A 17,399-nucleotide genomic window follows, 5' to 3' on the forward strand; every position below is an offset into this window, starting at 1 on the left:
TTAAAAACATAAATAACATTTTTTGCATTTAATAGCATATGTTTACAAAACTAAATAACCACCTGTGTTTACATAAGATATACGAAGTTCAGTTTGATTTGCACGTCAGAGATCAGGCTGTGAATCTCTGACTATATTTACAGTTGGATAATTGAAATTAATCCTACCAAAATGACTTTGACAGTTCTGAATTTATGGTCTGAGAAAACAATCCTAGAACTGTTTGCTGAGCTATTAACATGGCTGGCTATGTATTTTCAGTCTAAGCTACACTGATGAATAAAATCAATTTGTAAGTTACAAGCCTATTCCCTTCTTTCTCTCCCTCACTTCTGTTCAAGTTGCTTCCTATAAATCATGAAGGAGATGGGATAATCTTGAAGATAGGACACATACCTGGGTTTTGCTGCTTTGCTTTTTATTTTCAAACCATGCTAGATATGGTACTCGTCTCTTCTATAGGCATTATGGCATTGTTATTGGCATTTCCTCTGAAAGCAGCCAACTCCCCTAGGAGAACGCAGAGTCCCTCCAACACCCTCAAGCCCTGCCATACCTTGGATATGTTTACATCTTTGCATGTGCATGTCTCTTCAGGGCAGGTGAGAGGTGCTTGGGTTTGTGTTTGTTAATGTTTTCTGTTCTGTTTTTGTAAAATCAGAACAGACCTTTAAATAAAGGGCATGTAAGCTGTCAAGGAGGAGAACACTTAACTGCAAAGCTACCTCATGTTATCCTCCTGGCAGGAATGTTATTCGTGACTCAATATATGACAGTTTTCCAACCTTCCCAGAACAAAAAAGGCTCAAGAAAAATATCTATTAAAGAATTAATTCAGCAATAGTTTCACCTCCTAGTAAAGTAAAAACTAAGCATTTAAGTGCACTCAATTTTCTAATCACTGGCAAACAATAATATAATAAAATGGCTGACAGCCTTTTCCCCTTTTCCTGCTTAAAAGGTATTAGGCCCTGTATTCTTTGGATTCCAATAATGGATTTGATGACTGTGCAAATTGCACTTGGTTTTGGTCCTAAGAGGACAAAAAACCTCTCCACTTAAGGATACCAAGTTTTGAACCACAGAAAGCTGTTGTAGGAATCTTAAAAGTTATCTTTATAGATTTCTTAATAAATAAATAAATATGTTCCTGACATACAAGAGCAGTTTCATGAAACCTGGAAACAAAAAGACAACTACCAGTGTTTACGGAATTGTATACAATTGTATCTTAAGGATGTATTTACATTTCCTTTTTAGAGAGGTGATAGTTGACAACTTTGATATTCATCTCACTTCCCCCTGCTCCCCAATATGATGCTTTCCAGGAATACTTAAATTGAAAGCAGGCATACATCCAGATACACATTAAGGATGAAAGAAAGCACTTGTTTATAAAATGTGGATTCCTTATTCATAGAAAGAATTAATCACAAGATTAAGCAGAGTAACAGTGATCACTGATCATCATCCTATTGCAAGTATGTTATCTTGTGCTCTGGCCACTGCTCAGAGACAGCTTTGTGAGAGCTGGCAGACATCTGGAGCAGAATTCTAAAGAAGATGAGGAGATAAGACATTCTGGGAGGATTTCTTTCCCCAAGCATTGCAAACCTCTGTGGCAAGCCTGCTCCACCTTCCTGCTTTGTTGCACACACTCAGACCATAAAAAGCATCTGAAGGAGGTTACAGACTGACATGGTACATAGAAGGCACAGCTGCCTTCCTTTTATCGCAGGACTCCAAGCATATAAATTTACAGGGGGCACTCTGGACAACACCTAGGATTAGTTTTGCCAAACCTCATCCAATTTGCAGGCAATTAGTACTGCAAGCAAAAATAAATTGCAAGTTCCTTTGTATAGCATTTCTGTATACAAGTATCAATAAATCAACAATCCAAACTGAAAAAGACCAGGCTGCTTAACAAGCAAGTAACTCTCTTCTCACCACCCCCATCCCACTCAGTAAATAAATACATGAATTGCCATATATTCTGTTTGAGCTTATTTTTCACTTGAATTCAGTCAACTTAGGCATAAGCTTCATTGGCAGCTGACTGTTCTGCAGAATTACGTCTTCAGTCAGGCTGTCTCAAGCTTGAAATCACCACATCACGATGGACCCTGCTCCCTTTAGCCACAGACAGTTTGGCACAACTTAAGGTCTCAATAATTATAAGCTGATATATAAACCTTCCACATCATGGCTGCACTCCTTACTCTCTTATTTTCAAATGTGAAATGCTCTTCAAATACACTGAAGGTAGAAATGAGAGTTGTTAATGAGTGCGAGTGGGAGGCATGGGTTGGCAATGAAGATTTGCTTTGATACCTCTGACTACAAAAGCTTCCTCGGCAGAGAAGATACTTCAGGACATCTAAATAAAACCTCCCTTATGCAAATTCAAAACCATTTCGACATAAAATTAATACTATTCTTAGTATTATTTCTTAGAAGTTATGCACATGTCATAAAGGATAATCTAAGTACCAAAATGCTACAGCAGGTTAAGAAAAGAGGCAATGACCAACGCAACAGATTCCAGGCATTTTCACACCTGAGAAGAACGCTGACCATTAATTTCTATAACTGATAGTGAGGGTGGAAGCACCATCTGTTGCCAGAACTGATTGGTGATTTCTGCTGTAAATCCCACTTCCTTGAACTTTGCCAATCTTTTTAGCTATGGCTTTATAAAACTTGGGTGTTTGTTCTGAGCTTGTTTTAGTTTCTGCTCCCAGCTCAGTCAAAATAACTCACCTGCTTCTAAAAATAAGCAAATAGTGAAAGGAGGCATACATTGGTAATGTCGTAAAGAAGAAAAGGGTTTTCTTACTTAAAGCTTTCACAATTCATGACTTGAAGAGAAGACTGAAAATCTAATAATAGCAGAGTTCTAATTCGTTCTCAAAAAACTTGACTAAATGAGAAAATTCTCAATAATCTCAACTCATTTGTGGCCACTTGGCCAGTATAGCGGTACAAACACAAACACGACTGAAGAATTCTGTGGACAGGCAACATTCAGTTGCTGAAAATCAGACTTAATATAGTAGAGTGGTTTCAATAATGCTATTTCTAAGTTATCCATGAGTGTAGAAGTATCAGCCCCAAACAATATCCCATTCCATTCCTTTAAGGTGTACATTATTCAAAATATATCACCTCAAATACAACTGAAGATAGATGAGGAACTAATGATTAATTGGTAAGCAAAAATGTACTTGTATTTCTCTAAGTACCTTCATAAAATGCATTTGCCAGAGCAATAAAGAAAATGAAGAGGTATAGTTATTTATTAACCAGGAGTCACCTTGCCAAAATTTAAATAATGAATAAAATAAATTTCTACTTGTCCAACTTATGAATCTACAGCACACTTGAATTTTAAGTTAAAAATATGAAATGGAAAACTCATTTGTATTTTTGTTCTGTTATTTATTTACTTTATATACTGAAGTTTCATAAAACTATGACCTTAAAAGCAAACAAACAAAAATGAATACCAACAATAAAAACGACTGCAGAATAGCAGATGCCAAATAAAAGAAAACACTCTTTGTGGCACTATCTTAATTTAAGTCCTTCTCAGCTAATTTGAACAGCCTTCTCTAATAAATGTCATCAATGTTGTTTTTCTTGCAACACTCCCTTTAATCTACTCGTGTTCCTAAAGGGAAGTCCACAAGTTAGCGTTAAATGTCTCTCTCTCTGACTGGGCTGAAGCATAAAACACTGATTATTAATTACAGCTATCAAACAGATAATAAAGAATCTCCAGTAATTCCATACCTGTTGACATCCCATATTTTACTTGTGCTGTCCTTAGAGGCAGAAGCCACAAAATCACCACACGAATGCCACGAGCAGTCCCATACAGCTTGGGCATGTCCTTTGAAAGTCAGAACGCATTCCCCTTTTGAGAGGTCCCATATCCGTACTGTTGTATCCCCACTCGAAGTGATCAACTGAGTGCCACTGTTAGAAGGAAAAAGAAAGACTAGTTAAGTAAACAACAGTAGATTTTACATTAAAACATGATATTTTTTAAAAAACATCCATCTTTTCTGATACATCATAGACTAAGTAGTCAGATATTAAATATAAAGAAAGAAGAAAAGACATGAAGTAATTATTTCCCATGAGAAAGCAAATACAGGTTCCAGAAATGACATTCCTATCTTGTGCAGCCTATTTACGAGCTTATTGATAACAGAACTGAAACCCAGGAAATCACTTTCAAAGGAGAATAAAATAGCTTCAGGGAAGAATATTTTTTTTTTTTAATTTCCCAAATCCATATTGTTTTCTATATATAAATTATCATTTAATTGTAACATTTTTGATAATCTCATGCACTCACTATCTATTGACTTCAGATATGAGTATAGTTCCAATGCATCTAAGCATGGACACAGCGTGTCAGACTCAAAGCTCACCTGGTTCAGCAACTTGCATTCGATCACAAATAGGAGAGGGTTCTTACTGGGAAAATGGTAAGAAAGAACGCGTAGAGTAGTTTAATACCCTCCCAAAGTCTCTGTCTCAGGATTTCTTTGAGACTGACACTGTATACTGTGCTTAACAACTGTCCATAGGCTGCTTTTCTCATGACTACCTATTTTTGAACATATGCACGCCTCCAGAACCCACAATCTCTTGTGTTAATGTGTTCCAAAACGCAATTTGGAATTTCTAATTATTTTCCTGTCCTAAATACCTTCATCTGATGCTTCTAATTCTATTGGAACCTATTACGATGCAAAGTAAACACTGATTACACACAAACCCTCTTCCAAGCCAATAATGATACTACAGGTTCCCTACCACATTATTTTACCAGCCAAGCTGGAGACTCAGCCTGCGGACTCATCCCTCACACTGAAGTCATCCCATATCTTTGACCATATTTGCCACTCTTCTCCACATCTTTTGAGATGAAAAAAGCACTGAAGAAACAGGTACCCGGTGGAGGTACCCAGCAGCACAGCAGTGCTTTCAGTTTCGTTCCTTGTTCTGTTCATTCAATTAGTATTTTTAGTACCACTGCACAGAAATCTGCAGAAAAGAAAAAATTTCCTGAATACCAATCACTAGTTTAGAGAAATTACTATTTAGTTTCCTCATATGCGCTACTTCACATTCATCTGCATGGAATTTCATTTGTTACTTCATAGTCAACTTTTCCAAACTGAATTCTTCTTCTGCATTTCTTCACACTGATCCTTCATTTTTACTGCCATCATTATGCTGATCAGCAAACTTTTCCACCTTTTTCTCTTCCAGCGTCCAAGATCATCCTCATAACTTCAGTCCCAGCACGGATCTCTGAGGGACACAGGTAATTTCTCCATTCAGAACATGACATTTCATTCCCATTCTTTCACCAGTTTTTAAGCTCACAAGAGATTTTTCCTTTTTTATTCATGGCAGTTATGCTTTTTTGAGAGTTTCTGTTGAATGACCTTAAGAATCTACTGAAAACCCGGGCAGACTGAATTGATGAGATCTCCCTCGTTCAGTGAGCCCTGCAGAGAACTTTCATAGATTTGAGACGATTTCCTAAATTGTGTTGAAATTTCCCAGTGCTTCAGTATAACAAATGCATTGAGCTATCCTGAAATGTTGCCCTTAATATCATTTCTACCAGTCCTCCCAATATAAAGGTTAGATGGACTGATCTACGTTCATCCCACGGCCTTTTAAAACATTCAAAAAGTTAATGCACCTTAAGTGATATAAGTAATACTGGAGGTCTCCTATTTTATTTATGGAAAAGTTAGTTAAAGGCCAGAAATCCATCAACCTTGGGTATTCAGACTAATTTCTTCGCAGTTATCTCACCATCATCAATACAAAGATTTTGACAAAGCATATAGGCTTAAAGCCTGAGCGAGGGCTGCAGGAGGAGACCCTGATTTTGTCACGGAATAAATGTGTTTTCATTAATGGAGCAGTCGTCATTTTAATAACTCAAGCTACATCTCACTTGTGGAGACATGAAATTAGCAAAATGACAAATCATTGTACCCTTTATACATTTAGGAAATCAGAACTATTTTAAAACAAATTCTGAAGCAGGTATAAAGTGGGACTGATGAAATCTATAATTGATTCAGAGGGTAGCAGGCACTGCCACTGTTGTGAATCACAAAAGAAGATTTATTGCTTATGCATTTTTTAATATATAATCCCCAAAATACCACATGAAGAACTCGTTCCTTGGGCTGAATTTTAAGAAGATACTGTCCGGGCAGTGATGAAAATCTTTCAGGAAACAGATATGAGCAGGAAGGTAGTTCAAATGGATTCAATTTGGCAATCTGTGGCAGGGGAAGGAGTTACAAATGAGGTTTAGCACTCCTTGCAGATCAAAGGAGAGCAAAGCAGAGACACAGAAACAAAAGCGCAGCCTGTGGAGAAGTTAGGAGGAACAGACTGATAGCAGCTAAGGGACAGACGTGCTCAGAAGCAGAGGGACCCCAGCAGCCCAGGCAGGCACCACAAGCTCCTCAACATCCCCCTCTAAAGCGCACCATCACTCTGTACACGTGATATAAGGTTATCTGAAGAAAAACAAGAACGTTAAGAAAAGTAGATTTTTTTTAATGATTTAGCATGTCAGTCTCTAATATCTACACAATCGTTTACCGAAGGACTGATTTGAAAACAAATTTTTTTAATACAATAACATATGGAAATGCAACACTATATGCTCAGCCTTAAATTTACCAGCAGCTGTATACATCTCTATTTGAATTTAAAATTCATCACTAACAGAGAAAGCTTGAATTAATTCTGTGGAGCATGTATATGTATGTATATGTATATGTATGTGTATATATATATGTATATATAAAAATAGATGAGAGGACAGTAAAGTTTTAATTCTTTTTTACCAAACAAATCAAGGAGACAGACAACATATCAGGAGAGAATAACAAGCAAGAAATCCTATCCTTTTTTGGTCAGCTTACAATGGAGAGTCTATGACATCTGTAATCTCTGAACTGTTTCTATGGATGGGATCTTTTTTCCTAATAGTAAATAGGCACAGTTCTACTTCCCCAGGGAATTTTTCATGAATTCCCAATTGATGCCATAAGCCCACTGCTCCAGAAAGTTATTGTAGGATACTTCAGGTGACTGATTACCTTCATGAAATACCAGAAAAACACAAGCAATTAGTACGCTGATGATGCAGCCCTACAGAAAGACCAGCATATCAGCAGAAGTGCTTCACTCCTATGCTCTGGGATAATGGACTCTGCAGGCAGAGCTGAACCTTGAGCCGCTCCAGCAGGGTTACTGAGGCTCCCTCTGAAAATGGTGGAGCCAGCAGGCTCCTCTGCTTCTCTACACTGGCTGCCAAGCAGCACACAGGCCCATCCTTCAAAATGTACACGGACTGTGTTGTATCAGCGAAAAAAAAAAGCAATATCCAACAGCCTGAGACTTTTCTCTTTCAGCCAGTGACAGTTTTTCACAACCACTGAGTATATCTGGTCTGCTTTATCCCAAATCCTGGTGCACAAAGGTTACATTTGCTTCCTCTACAGTTTACTTGGTAAATAACAGCAAGGTAGACTTTTCTGCCCACCGTATCTCATCCTCAGGGTCAATCTCAGGCATACGAGCTTCAGCAGATGCCAGGGACAGGTACTGCAGATAACAATTTTATTACTATTATTCTATGCTGCATTAAGTGAACACAGCACATCTGTGGTGCCAGCATTTGTATGTATTATTCATGTAGTGGTGTGGACGCAACTGGAGCTCTGCAGACAAAGTAAAATGCAGTTCCTTTCTTGAGACAGTTCCAGCCTAAATCAAAAGGAGGTGAGCAAAGCCTTATGCGCAGTGCAGGCAAATACTGGTTCTCAAAACAACACAGTAAGACAGCACTTGTGTTCAGGTTGTGTCCTAGAAGAGCCGCAGCAGCACGAAGCCTCTGACTGGAACTCAACAGCATATCAACATCAGCAGCTCATCAGATAATTTTAAACATGCCATCTAAAGCACTATGAGATTCATGGCCTTTCACCATGGCAATTGAAAAACATTTTAAAATCAATCTTAAGCAATTGGAAAAATTGTGTTTCTGATTTACTTCTGTTTGTGCAATTATTCTAAAGCAAAACTCTAAAAGCCACTGGACTATTTGCAGTACCAAAGCAGGTAAACCCTAAGCACAGCAAAACCCAAGGGCAGAACTGTAAACAGTGTTAAAAATTACTTGAATTTTGCTGACATTACATGCTAAGCTAGAGAAGAAAGAAGCATCTAGTGCACAGCTGCTTCCTTCGCAACTCTTACTAGAAAAAAAATGAGTTGGTCCATGAAAACCAGAACTAACGAAGCCTGAATATCTGTGGAAGTGTATTTTGCCTCTTAGCACCACCACCTTAGCTGCTGATTAAATATAAATACTGGGAATTGATTGATCTTTTAGACTTCAAGCTTTGTCAGAATTAGCCTGCAGGTTAGAAGCTACTAGAGAGCATGGGAGACTGCGTCAGGAACTGGTGCAGAGATGCACATAGAAGGTATAGGGGGCACGTCCTTGTAAGCTGCATTTTCCTTGGAAACAAGGCTAAAAACTACGAGGCAGATAGTTACATGAGGAAAGCACAGACCTACCACTATCCCAAGAAAGCAGTATCTCACTTTTCCATTTGATACTAAATGCAACACAAGGGATGCAAATGCCAAGCATGAGATCAAGTTGCAGTCATCATTACTCTTCTCTTTTGTCCTACTACGCTGGTCTCTCATAGGCTTGTAACCAAAGAGAGATGGAAAAATCTGGATGGATTAAAAAAAAAAAGTTGAGGTCAACAGATTATTGAGAAGATTCCCTTAAAAAAAAAATACAGGTGATTTTTTCCACACCAGGTGGGAGACCTGCCTGGACAATGTGGAACAGGACAATGTGGCTAAAACTTTCTGTAGGTACAAAGGAAGACAGCACAAAGCCCTGAAAGAGAAATACATCAGAAGTCACATGGGAACAGCATCTGGCTCAGAAAATCTTGATATGAGAGGGGAGCAGGATAGCACCAGGAGGGTGCTAGGACAAAACTTGACAAACACCCTTCCAGTTCCTACCCATGCCCATGCACTACTCCCTGGTACTCCATGCTCCAGACCATCATCCCACCCCAACGATTTGCATTTCATGGCATGTGCAGCCATGCTCGAGTTCTTAGCCTGCATATAAATAAAACACCCAGCAGCACAGAGCCTGATTCCAACAGAAGTTGCATCCTTGAGAATACAGGCTTAAGATATAATTCACTTTTTTTAGTTATTTTTATTTCTGAAACTCTGAGCAATGTTAATTATTTCAAGTGACATTTCTTATTAAAACCCCCAGGTTTTTTGATCCCTATGGCTCTTTTTGGCAGTTCCTTCCATTATCCTCATAGGCTATGCTTGTCCAAGCCATACCTTAATTGCAATGTTACATTGTTCATAATAATCTTAAGCCTCTTAATCTTAATACTCACAAAACGTCATTTATACTGAAAGCAAAGGCTTTCTCTAGAAATAGAAACATGAGATTTTTTTTCTTTACTTACATCGTTTATCACCAAAGCTGAAACAGAATTTTCCAAGATGCAAAAATCAATCACAAACTGGCATTTTATAAACCAATGAGAAAGTTCAAAGTCAGGAATTGGGGGCAGTAACCAGCAGAGGGTGGATGGCACGTAGGTGTGTGGCTTTTTGTGCCGTCATTCTGCAAAAGTCTGCCACCCCAAGCTACCAGCTGGAAATCAGCAGAAAGTTTTGTCAGTGCATAGCATGCCAAAAGCAAACTCAAGGTGATTTTTCATTCTACCTTACTGAATTGCGAGATCCTTTGAGCACATGCTTGTCTCCTCAGATTGACCCATGACAGGATAACTGCATTCCCTGCCATCCCACTTGGCTGACAGCTGGGTGTGATAACAAAGGGAAAGAAGTAAAGCATTCCTCAGGTGTGGGTCTCCTTGCCAGACCCTACAGCAGACACAGCATCATGAAAAGTCATTTTTATTTATTTGACAAAAGTTCATCTTTTTTATTAAAACTTCCTTGAGCTGCAATTTCATGGCTGCAATGCTTTCAATATAACATGCTCCTACTATCAAAAAAAAGATTCCCAGTGTGGTATATACGAATTCTACAGAATGACTTTAAGTTGACTGTAAGCACATCCCAACCAGTTCTTCAAATTTTAAAGCATTTTCCCCTTCTGAACTGAGTTCTGATGGCAGAAGTCAGCATATCCAATCATACCACAGAAATAGCATTTCACCTGGTGCTTCCCACTGCTCTGACCATCTTGGCTGTCACAACGTGCAATTAGTCCTTTATTTCAGGGCTTTGGCCTGCTCTAAACACAGCCTACAGTTCTGCACCCAGGGTCACTATGATGATATTTTGTCACATCCACATGGTAGCACATTGTTCCAAGCTCAGGTTATAATCTACACGGCCCGCAGTCAGACCTGCTCCATTGCAATCCATTAGCTTGCTAAGATTAGCTTGGTCCCTCTGCAGAAATATGGAGTGTGTTACCATTCACTGCAGGCTAGTCTTTTTAAAGTATAAAAAATGAGCTAGCTGTCTTTCAACGTCACGTAATTAAGAACAGTTAAATGAGATTTTAAAATAACTTAGGCACCTGGTAGAAGGTAGTTTTAGTCCATACAAAATTGCCTTTTAGGAGGCTTTGGAAGCATGCCAGGTAAGGAATAAAAGCAAAAAAATAAAACTAGCTACAATACTTGGAAATTAGAGGTAGTGAAATGCACAGATAGCAGGCACTGGACAATGCAGGGCTCTGTGCAAGACTTGGAGCCCAATGAATAATTATCTTTATAATGGTTAAAATTTTCATGGATAAAGTTTTCACATCTGGTATCCCATAGCACAATTCCACACGCCATAACATAAGAGAACTTCAGCATCCTATTGCTCATACTAGCTTGGCCAATGAGACAAAAATTGCAAATGCTGCATACAGTGAAGGTAGATTCAGATTCTGGCCATACAGCTGTGCCATCTTGCTTTAGGATAATGCCAATAACTAACATGCTTTCCCATAACTGTTATCTGTTCTATACCAATGTTTTCCCTCATCAGCATCAACATCAGTTGAACGCTTCCTATATTTATGTTTTAAAAATAAATTAGCGTATTTAAAACACATAAAAACATGCACAGTGCCAATCAATAGCCATAAAATACATTAAACAGCATGTTAATAGCGTGCAATGCTTAATATCAACACCCATCTCATTCAGCACGTCTTTCTTCATCTATTGGAAAGACTCCAAGATCTCAAATTCTAATGAAGGCCTGTTGATGGAGGCAAAAGTGTGGCTTGGAAGGAGTTCAGATACATGAATCCCGCGTACAGAGCAGATTTATGAGCCACATTAACAATGATAAACTTGTGCCACAGTTCCTCTGTAAGGCATAGTTGTGGATCAGCCATTTCCAATCCATTATGAGTCCCAAATGGCTGTACAGTCATGCCTAATTCCAATCAATGGGCAGTAATGAACCACAGTCATCAATCTCATTTGCACGTTTCTACAAAGCATCATTTTTAAGCTGCATATCTATATGCATAGAGAGTTCAGAGAGTGCATAAAGATTTCCCAAGTCTGTGAGAAGTTCTGCACTGACATGTGAACATTTCCCAGGAACCTGGAAGACCAACTCATGCTGTGCAATGAACTCTCGATAGCAAAAGCTCAAGGAAGCACACATAACAGCCCACTGGTGCTTATACTGTGGGCAATATCAGATCTCAGAGCCATGCCCTGCTGACAGGAATATACCCAAAGGCAGGGGATTAGCTAGTGGAGGCAGTAATCAATAACAAATTAAAGCGTGAGAATGAAGGAGGAGTTGAAATGCTGAATATTAACACAATGCTGGGTGTACCAAATTCCATCCTTTACAACAACACCTTTATGTGAGGTCATGCAGTCTAATATCTGAATGAATGAGAAACAAACAAACAAAAAAAAAACAACCCAATACCAGAACTCCAAACCAGCTCCTTTTAAAGCTGATCCCAGACATGGACACACACTGTGGCCCTCTTCCTTCCTGTTCCCCATTCTTTTTATATATTCACTACCCAAAAACAAAGAATACAATTACAAGCAGAGAACAGGCTTCCACATCCATGTCCATAGTGATCAAGGAAATCCTGGTTCTTATTTCACAGATGGTCAACACTGCCTGCTACTCATGCCACTGCAACTGCTTTGTAACTGAAATTATCTAAAGCACTGAAATGAAAAAGGCTGAGAGAAAAAACATATGCAACAAATGACAGCCACACAACTCCTCTATCTGGTCTTTGCCCAAGACAAATTTTCCTCATTTCAAATATCCAATCTTATTGCATACTTAAAACCATTTTGAATTCATTCATAATTGGAAGCAATAATGCAAGTTCCAAGCCTGGAAACAAGATTCATGGCAGGAAATCCAAAATCTCCACGGGTTAATTTCAAAACACACTGCCCAAGGGTTGGGAAATAAATTATATATGCTTTACTAAGAAAACATTAAATACTAAAGGAAAACACTAGGAACTGTTGCCACCATACAGTGGAAGGAAACAATATCAAGAACTAAGAAAGCATAATGAAATCCCTGCAAGGGTTAATTTTCTATATATGAACTAAAATATCAAATTTTAATTTTCTGGCCAGAAGATTAATGAAACAAGTCTACCGTATTATTAAAAACAAAACAAAGCAAGCAAAAGGAAACAAAAATACCAGAAACCTTCAACTCCAAATAAAAATTAATACCAGTGTGAATACTTACATGAAACCTAAGCCTCCTATCTTGAAAGGGATGCTTCCATATGATTCAATTAAAAAAAAACAACCATTCAAATATTTTGGGTTTATTTTCAACTCAGATATCTTCCACGCTGCCTCACAATTGAATTGCCTTTCTCCAGTCAACTCTAGCACTAATGTTTCTTATTTTAACTGCTACACATTAGGAAATGCACATTTTAACATAAACATAGATATCTTCTTACCTACTCCACTAGAAACCCTTGCAGCAGACTTCAGGGACAAAGCAATTGCCTTTATTGCACAGAAGAAAACAATAATGAAACAGGAATGTTCAAGACATCAAGATTATAATTGCAAACAAAGAAACATAACACAAAACATTCTATTATAAGTGATGTTTTGATGTGTATAACAACCCTGGAAAGAGCTGGAGTAAGACATTTAGCAGAACCACAGGATTAGATTGACAGCACTGCAACCAACCCAAGTGAGGAATCAGTAAGCTTTCTGTATTTTAACTCCAAACTCTCAAGCACCAACGAAGCTAGAAGAAAACCTGAACTACCCAAGGCCCAGTCTCTTCTGAGTGAACAGTATTTTTTTCTCAAAACCAAAGCAAATGACTTGAATATCTGCAAAACAATGTTACCTCTGGTGACTCATGGGCAGCAGCTATACTAGGAACAGCTGAAACTAAAAGCCAAGGTGAGGTGTACAAAGAGTGCACAAATGGCATGAAGAGCCATCAAATTTGAACTGAATGTTCATAGAGCATATTCGTGGCTCCACTGAAGCTGAACTAATACATTTAGAAATATACCACTTTACAAGTACTCTATAAGAGATTTCAACTGCATTTTCCTCTTTTTTCTTTCTAACAAAGAGTTCATCATACGAAGAGAACTTTTCCAAATAAGTTCTATTCAATTTCTACACCAGATCTGACTATCCATATAGCTGAGAAAGTTCTCTTACTTCCTAAGCATCTAAACATTTAAACCAAAATATTAGAGATTGACTACTAAAACTTCTGTTGTAAAGAGATCTACCTTGATATCTGTTTCAGGAAACTGAAGAAGAGCATCACAGTGCCTTTTCAACCAATAGGATGAGATTGGCTTGATTATCCCAATGGAACCAACAGCTATTTGCAGGTCTAAAATTCACATAATCGAAGAATGTAACATGCAAAACAGTTGTTTAAAAATAAGACCATTTCTACGTAAGCAAAGCATTCAGTACATTTGAAAATTATTTACCTTATAGACAAGCTAGGAATTTAAGTGACATTACCAAGATAAGGTAAATAATGCTATATAAAGACCAGCTATCTTTTTTGTACCAGTAAGAGTTCAAACGTGTTTAAGGTCACGTGTTACAGGTATGAAGACTTAGGTCCTTAAAAAGGAGGCTTTAAGGAGATGCTTTCTTTTTGTGATGGAGAAACAACGAACTCATGAGTAACAACTGCATTATATTATCTGAGAAAAAAGAAAGAAAGATGCAAACACAGAGGGAAGAGATTAGAGAAAATAAACCACAGAAGCCCTGTAAGAAATCCCAAAGAATTCCTGAGTTTGAATTGAACTGTTTGATTTGACCAAATTCAAATCCACTACTACCATCATTAAAATTATTTCCAAGACAAAACCAAAGTGACAACATCAACCCTTTGGAGTCCTATCTCACTTTGTCATGGAAAAATGTTTGAAAAACACAGCCAAGGATTGAGTTTTATTATTTAAGAGAATTCATGCATGTAAGACTGGCCAGACATCAAAGAAAAAAACATCGGTAGTTAAATATTTACTACTCAGAAAAGTAGAGAAATATCATCCAATAAAATACATTATATAATTAAATATCCCTTGCCTTTACTCATTATTTACTTTGTGAGGGAGATGTAATCCTTCCTCAAACCCCTAGGTACACACACAGACAAAAAACCAAACAGTTTTAGCAGAAAGCTCCAAAAACAAAAGCTTAATGTTATCCTAGCATTCATTTTCCAAGCTGCTGGTACTTGTGGCTGTGACCCTGCACTCAGCCCCTGGTGGGAGAGATGGGGTTTTGTGGCATGGCTTTGGCCTGAGGGCTGCTTGCGCACTGAGCTGCTTGGGGGTTGCCATAGGGGTGCTGCTCTGAGCCATTCCCAAGATGTTCTGTAAGTCTTTATGATACGCTTTTGAAGCAAGATTGCCTCCAACTTTTTTTGTTAGCATCTTACAGACACGTTAGCTGTCTGTTCTTGCTTAGCCACTCTCTTCCGCTGACAACGAACTGCCATTAGGACAGCACTAGCTCTAGGGAACAAGGGACAAACCTACGTTGGTAGCTTGCTTGGAGGCTCACATAAACATCCTGTGAAAGGGAATTTACGTTTCAGAAGCCACATTCCTTTCTCCTTCCCTCAAGAAACAGGAGAAAAAAAGTTATGCCTCTCTGTATGCACATAAAAAAGGGAAGGAACATGTAGCAGACAAAACATACAAATAGATGAATAAACCAGCTACGCTTTCCACAACATTTACAACAACAACTCCTTTACAATAACACAAGAAACGTAGAAAAGAGATATAAAGCAATTGGCATCAGCATCTTATCATAAGTTTCTAAAATGCAGAAGACCTGACTTCACTTCAGATGCAGAAAAGCCCTAAAGCCTACTGCAAACAACACACAACAACCAGACTGCGGGCATTTGAAACAGCTCCCATTGTACCACAGCTTTTACAAGTCTGAGCCATACCTGCAAATCAGCAGAAATATCTAACAAGACATTCAACCAAATGGTACTGATGGGAAATTACTGCTCTTCGGAACAGGATGGCAGTTTACCTTAAGCCCTCTGTTCATTAGTTCTACACAAAGATTTCCAGATGTTTCCAGCGACTGACTTTTAAATTCTAACAAGTATGTAAAGCCACCTGTGAAGGTAACCACAAAGTGGCTTCATCAAATGGCAGCATTTTATTATGATGAGTTTTCCTCCTGTCATTATTTGAAATATACATTTGGACTGCTCAGTAGGAAGACTGCTCCTTCTGTCAGCCAGCTTCCTCTCTTGGCCTGTCATCAGCATCTCTCTCTGCTGCTGCTGCTTGTTGAATTACTGTAATGGAGATATTATTAGCGAATCACTAACTTGGAGTGGTCAATATTTCCACCAACCAAGAAGAGAAGCCAAAGATGGTTTTCCAATAAAGCACGGTCGTTCTGGGTGAAAAATGAAGCCCACTCAGTAACCACACTATGGTAGCACAGATCGTTTGCTTTTTAAAGAAATCAATGTAATGACAGACTTTTAAGGCTCCTGATATAAAAGAAACATGTTGCATTTTGTATTTCGTACTGCAAAGTATTTCTAGCTTTGAATAGCTTTTAAAGGACAGTTCTGGTAAGTGAAGAATTTATTTAGAAAGAGAAAAGTAGGGCACACTCCCAGCAAATCTCCACAACTGAAGCACCTGAGCCTCAAAATTCAAAATTTACACAATAGCAACTTGCTTTTTTCTTCCTACTGATATGGGAAACTGTACTTCTTTAAACGTAGATGCAACAATCCCTGGAAAATGCTACCAGCCTAATTACAAATGACTCTGAAGTCAAATAATACAGATGGCCCACAGTCTGCTGGTACAACCATCACAAAGGCAGAAGATAGAAGGTAAGGTGGATAAGGATGACTTGACAACAACAAAAACATCTAGAAGTTTGGACATCTGTTTGGTATCTGGGTCACATAAGAAAATGCTCCTCAGCATGGCAGGAGCAGCAGAAAAAAGGCCAATTCTGCACAACAAAACAGCATCTAAACGTGTAGCGAAGTTACAATTATTGCCATCCCATATTTTCCAAAGGCACATTGCAGAATTGATCTCTAAAGGAAAATAAAACAAGATACATATATCGCTTTTTCTTAAAGCTCATACTCACCAATAGTTAACACGTCACTCTGAAATGATATAAAGCTTATTATAGATACACATCCCAGAAAGCCACAGAGAATAACCAGCAGTTGCACATGCCAGAACAGATTAGTATGGGTAGAAACATTTGGCTTGTGAGAGTGGGTAGAAGGGGAAAAATTTTAATCAAATCCATTACCTGGTTATCGATTTCTTTTTGCCAGACTGATCCTGTAGAATACTTATAAAGCCTCTGACATTGAGATGTTTGGCCAAAGATATTGGATTAGTCTAAGCAGAAGCTGGGCTTCTCGTGTAATCTCTCATATTTCATTTATATGTGATTTATTCCTTTGTCCAGCAGAGGCTTTTTATTGATAAAAAATAATGAGATTGAGAATCCCAAAGGAAATGTAATGCCCACCCACTCAAGCATGCTTGTGAAGTAAAAATAGTAGGCTTTGTTGGCTTGAGAGAGAATGACATTATGCAAAGACTGTTTCCTTGTATAAGAAGCTTGAAGCTTGCCAAAGACTTTTGAAATAGACCAAACTATTTTTGAAATTAAAATGTTATCATACTTTTATGAAAACACCAAATCCACGGTTAACGCTGTAGGCTGGGGAACTGACTAAAAGACTTCTTAAATAGTCTTTTTCCTGCA

General features: G+C 38.2%; 1 protein-coding gene across 1 annotated transcript in view; it reads right to left on the bottom strand.

Annotated features, from left to right (window-relative positions):
* The window catches only part of SPAG16 (sperm associated antigen 16), a 351,197-nt gene that overhangs the window by 148,492 nt on the left and 185,306 nt on the right, over window positions 1-17,399 (bottom strand). Inside the window, exon 13 of the mRNA XM_031554276.1 lies at window positions 3,796-3,981. Within this exon, the coding sequence (XP_031410136.1) occupies window positions 3,796-3,981 (186 nt within the window). The remainder of the gene's footprint in view (window positions 1-3,795; window positions 3,982-17,399) is intronic.

The sequence above is a fragment of the Meleagris gallopavo genome, chromosome 7 (assembly GCF_000146605.3).
Source record: "Meleagris gallopavo isolate NT-WF06-2002-E0010 breed Aviagen turkey brand Nicholas breeding stock chromosome 7, Turkey_5.1, whole genome shotgun sequence".
In the NCBI taxonomy this organism is placed as follows: Eukaryota; Metazoa; Chordata; class Aves; order Galliformes; family Phasianidae; genus Meleagris; species Meleagris gallopavo.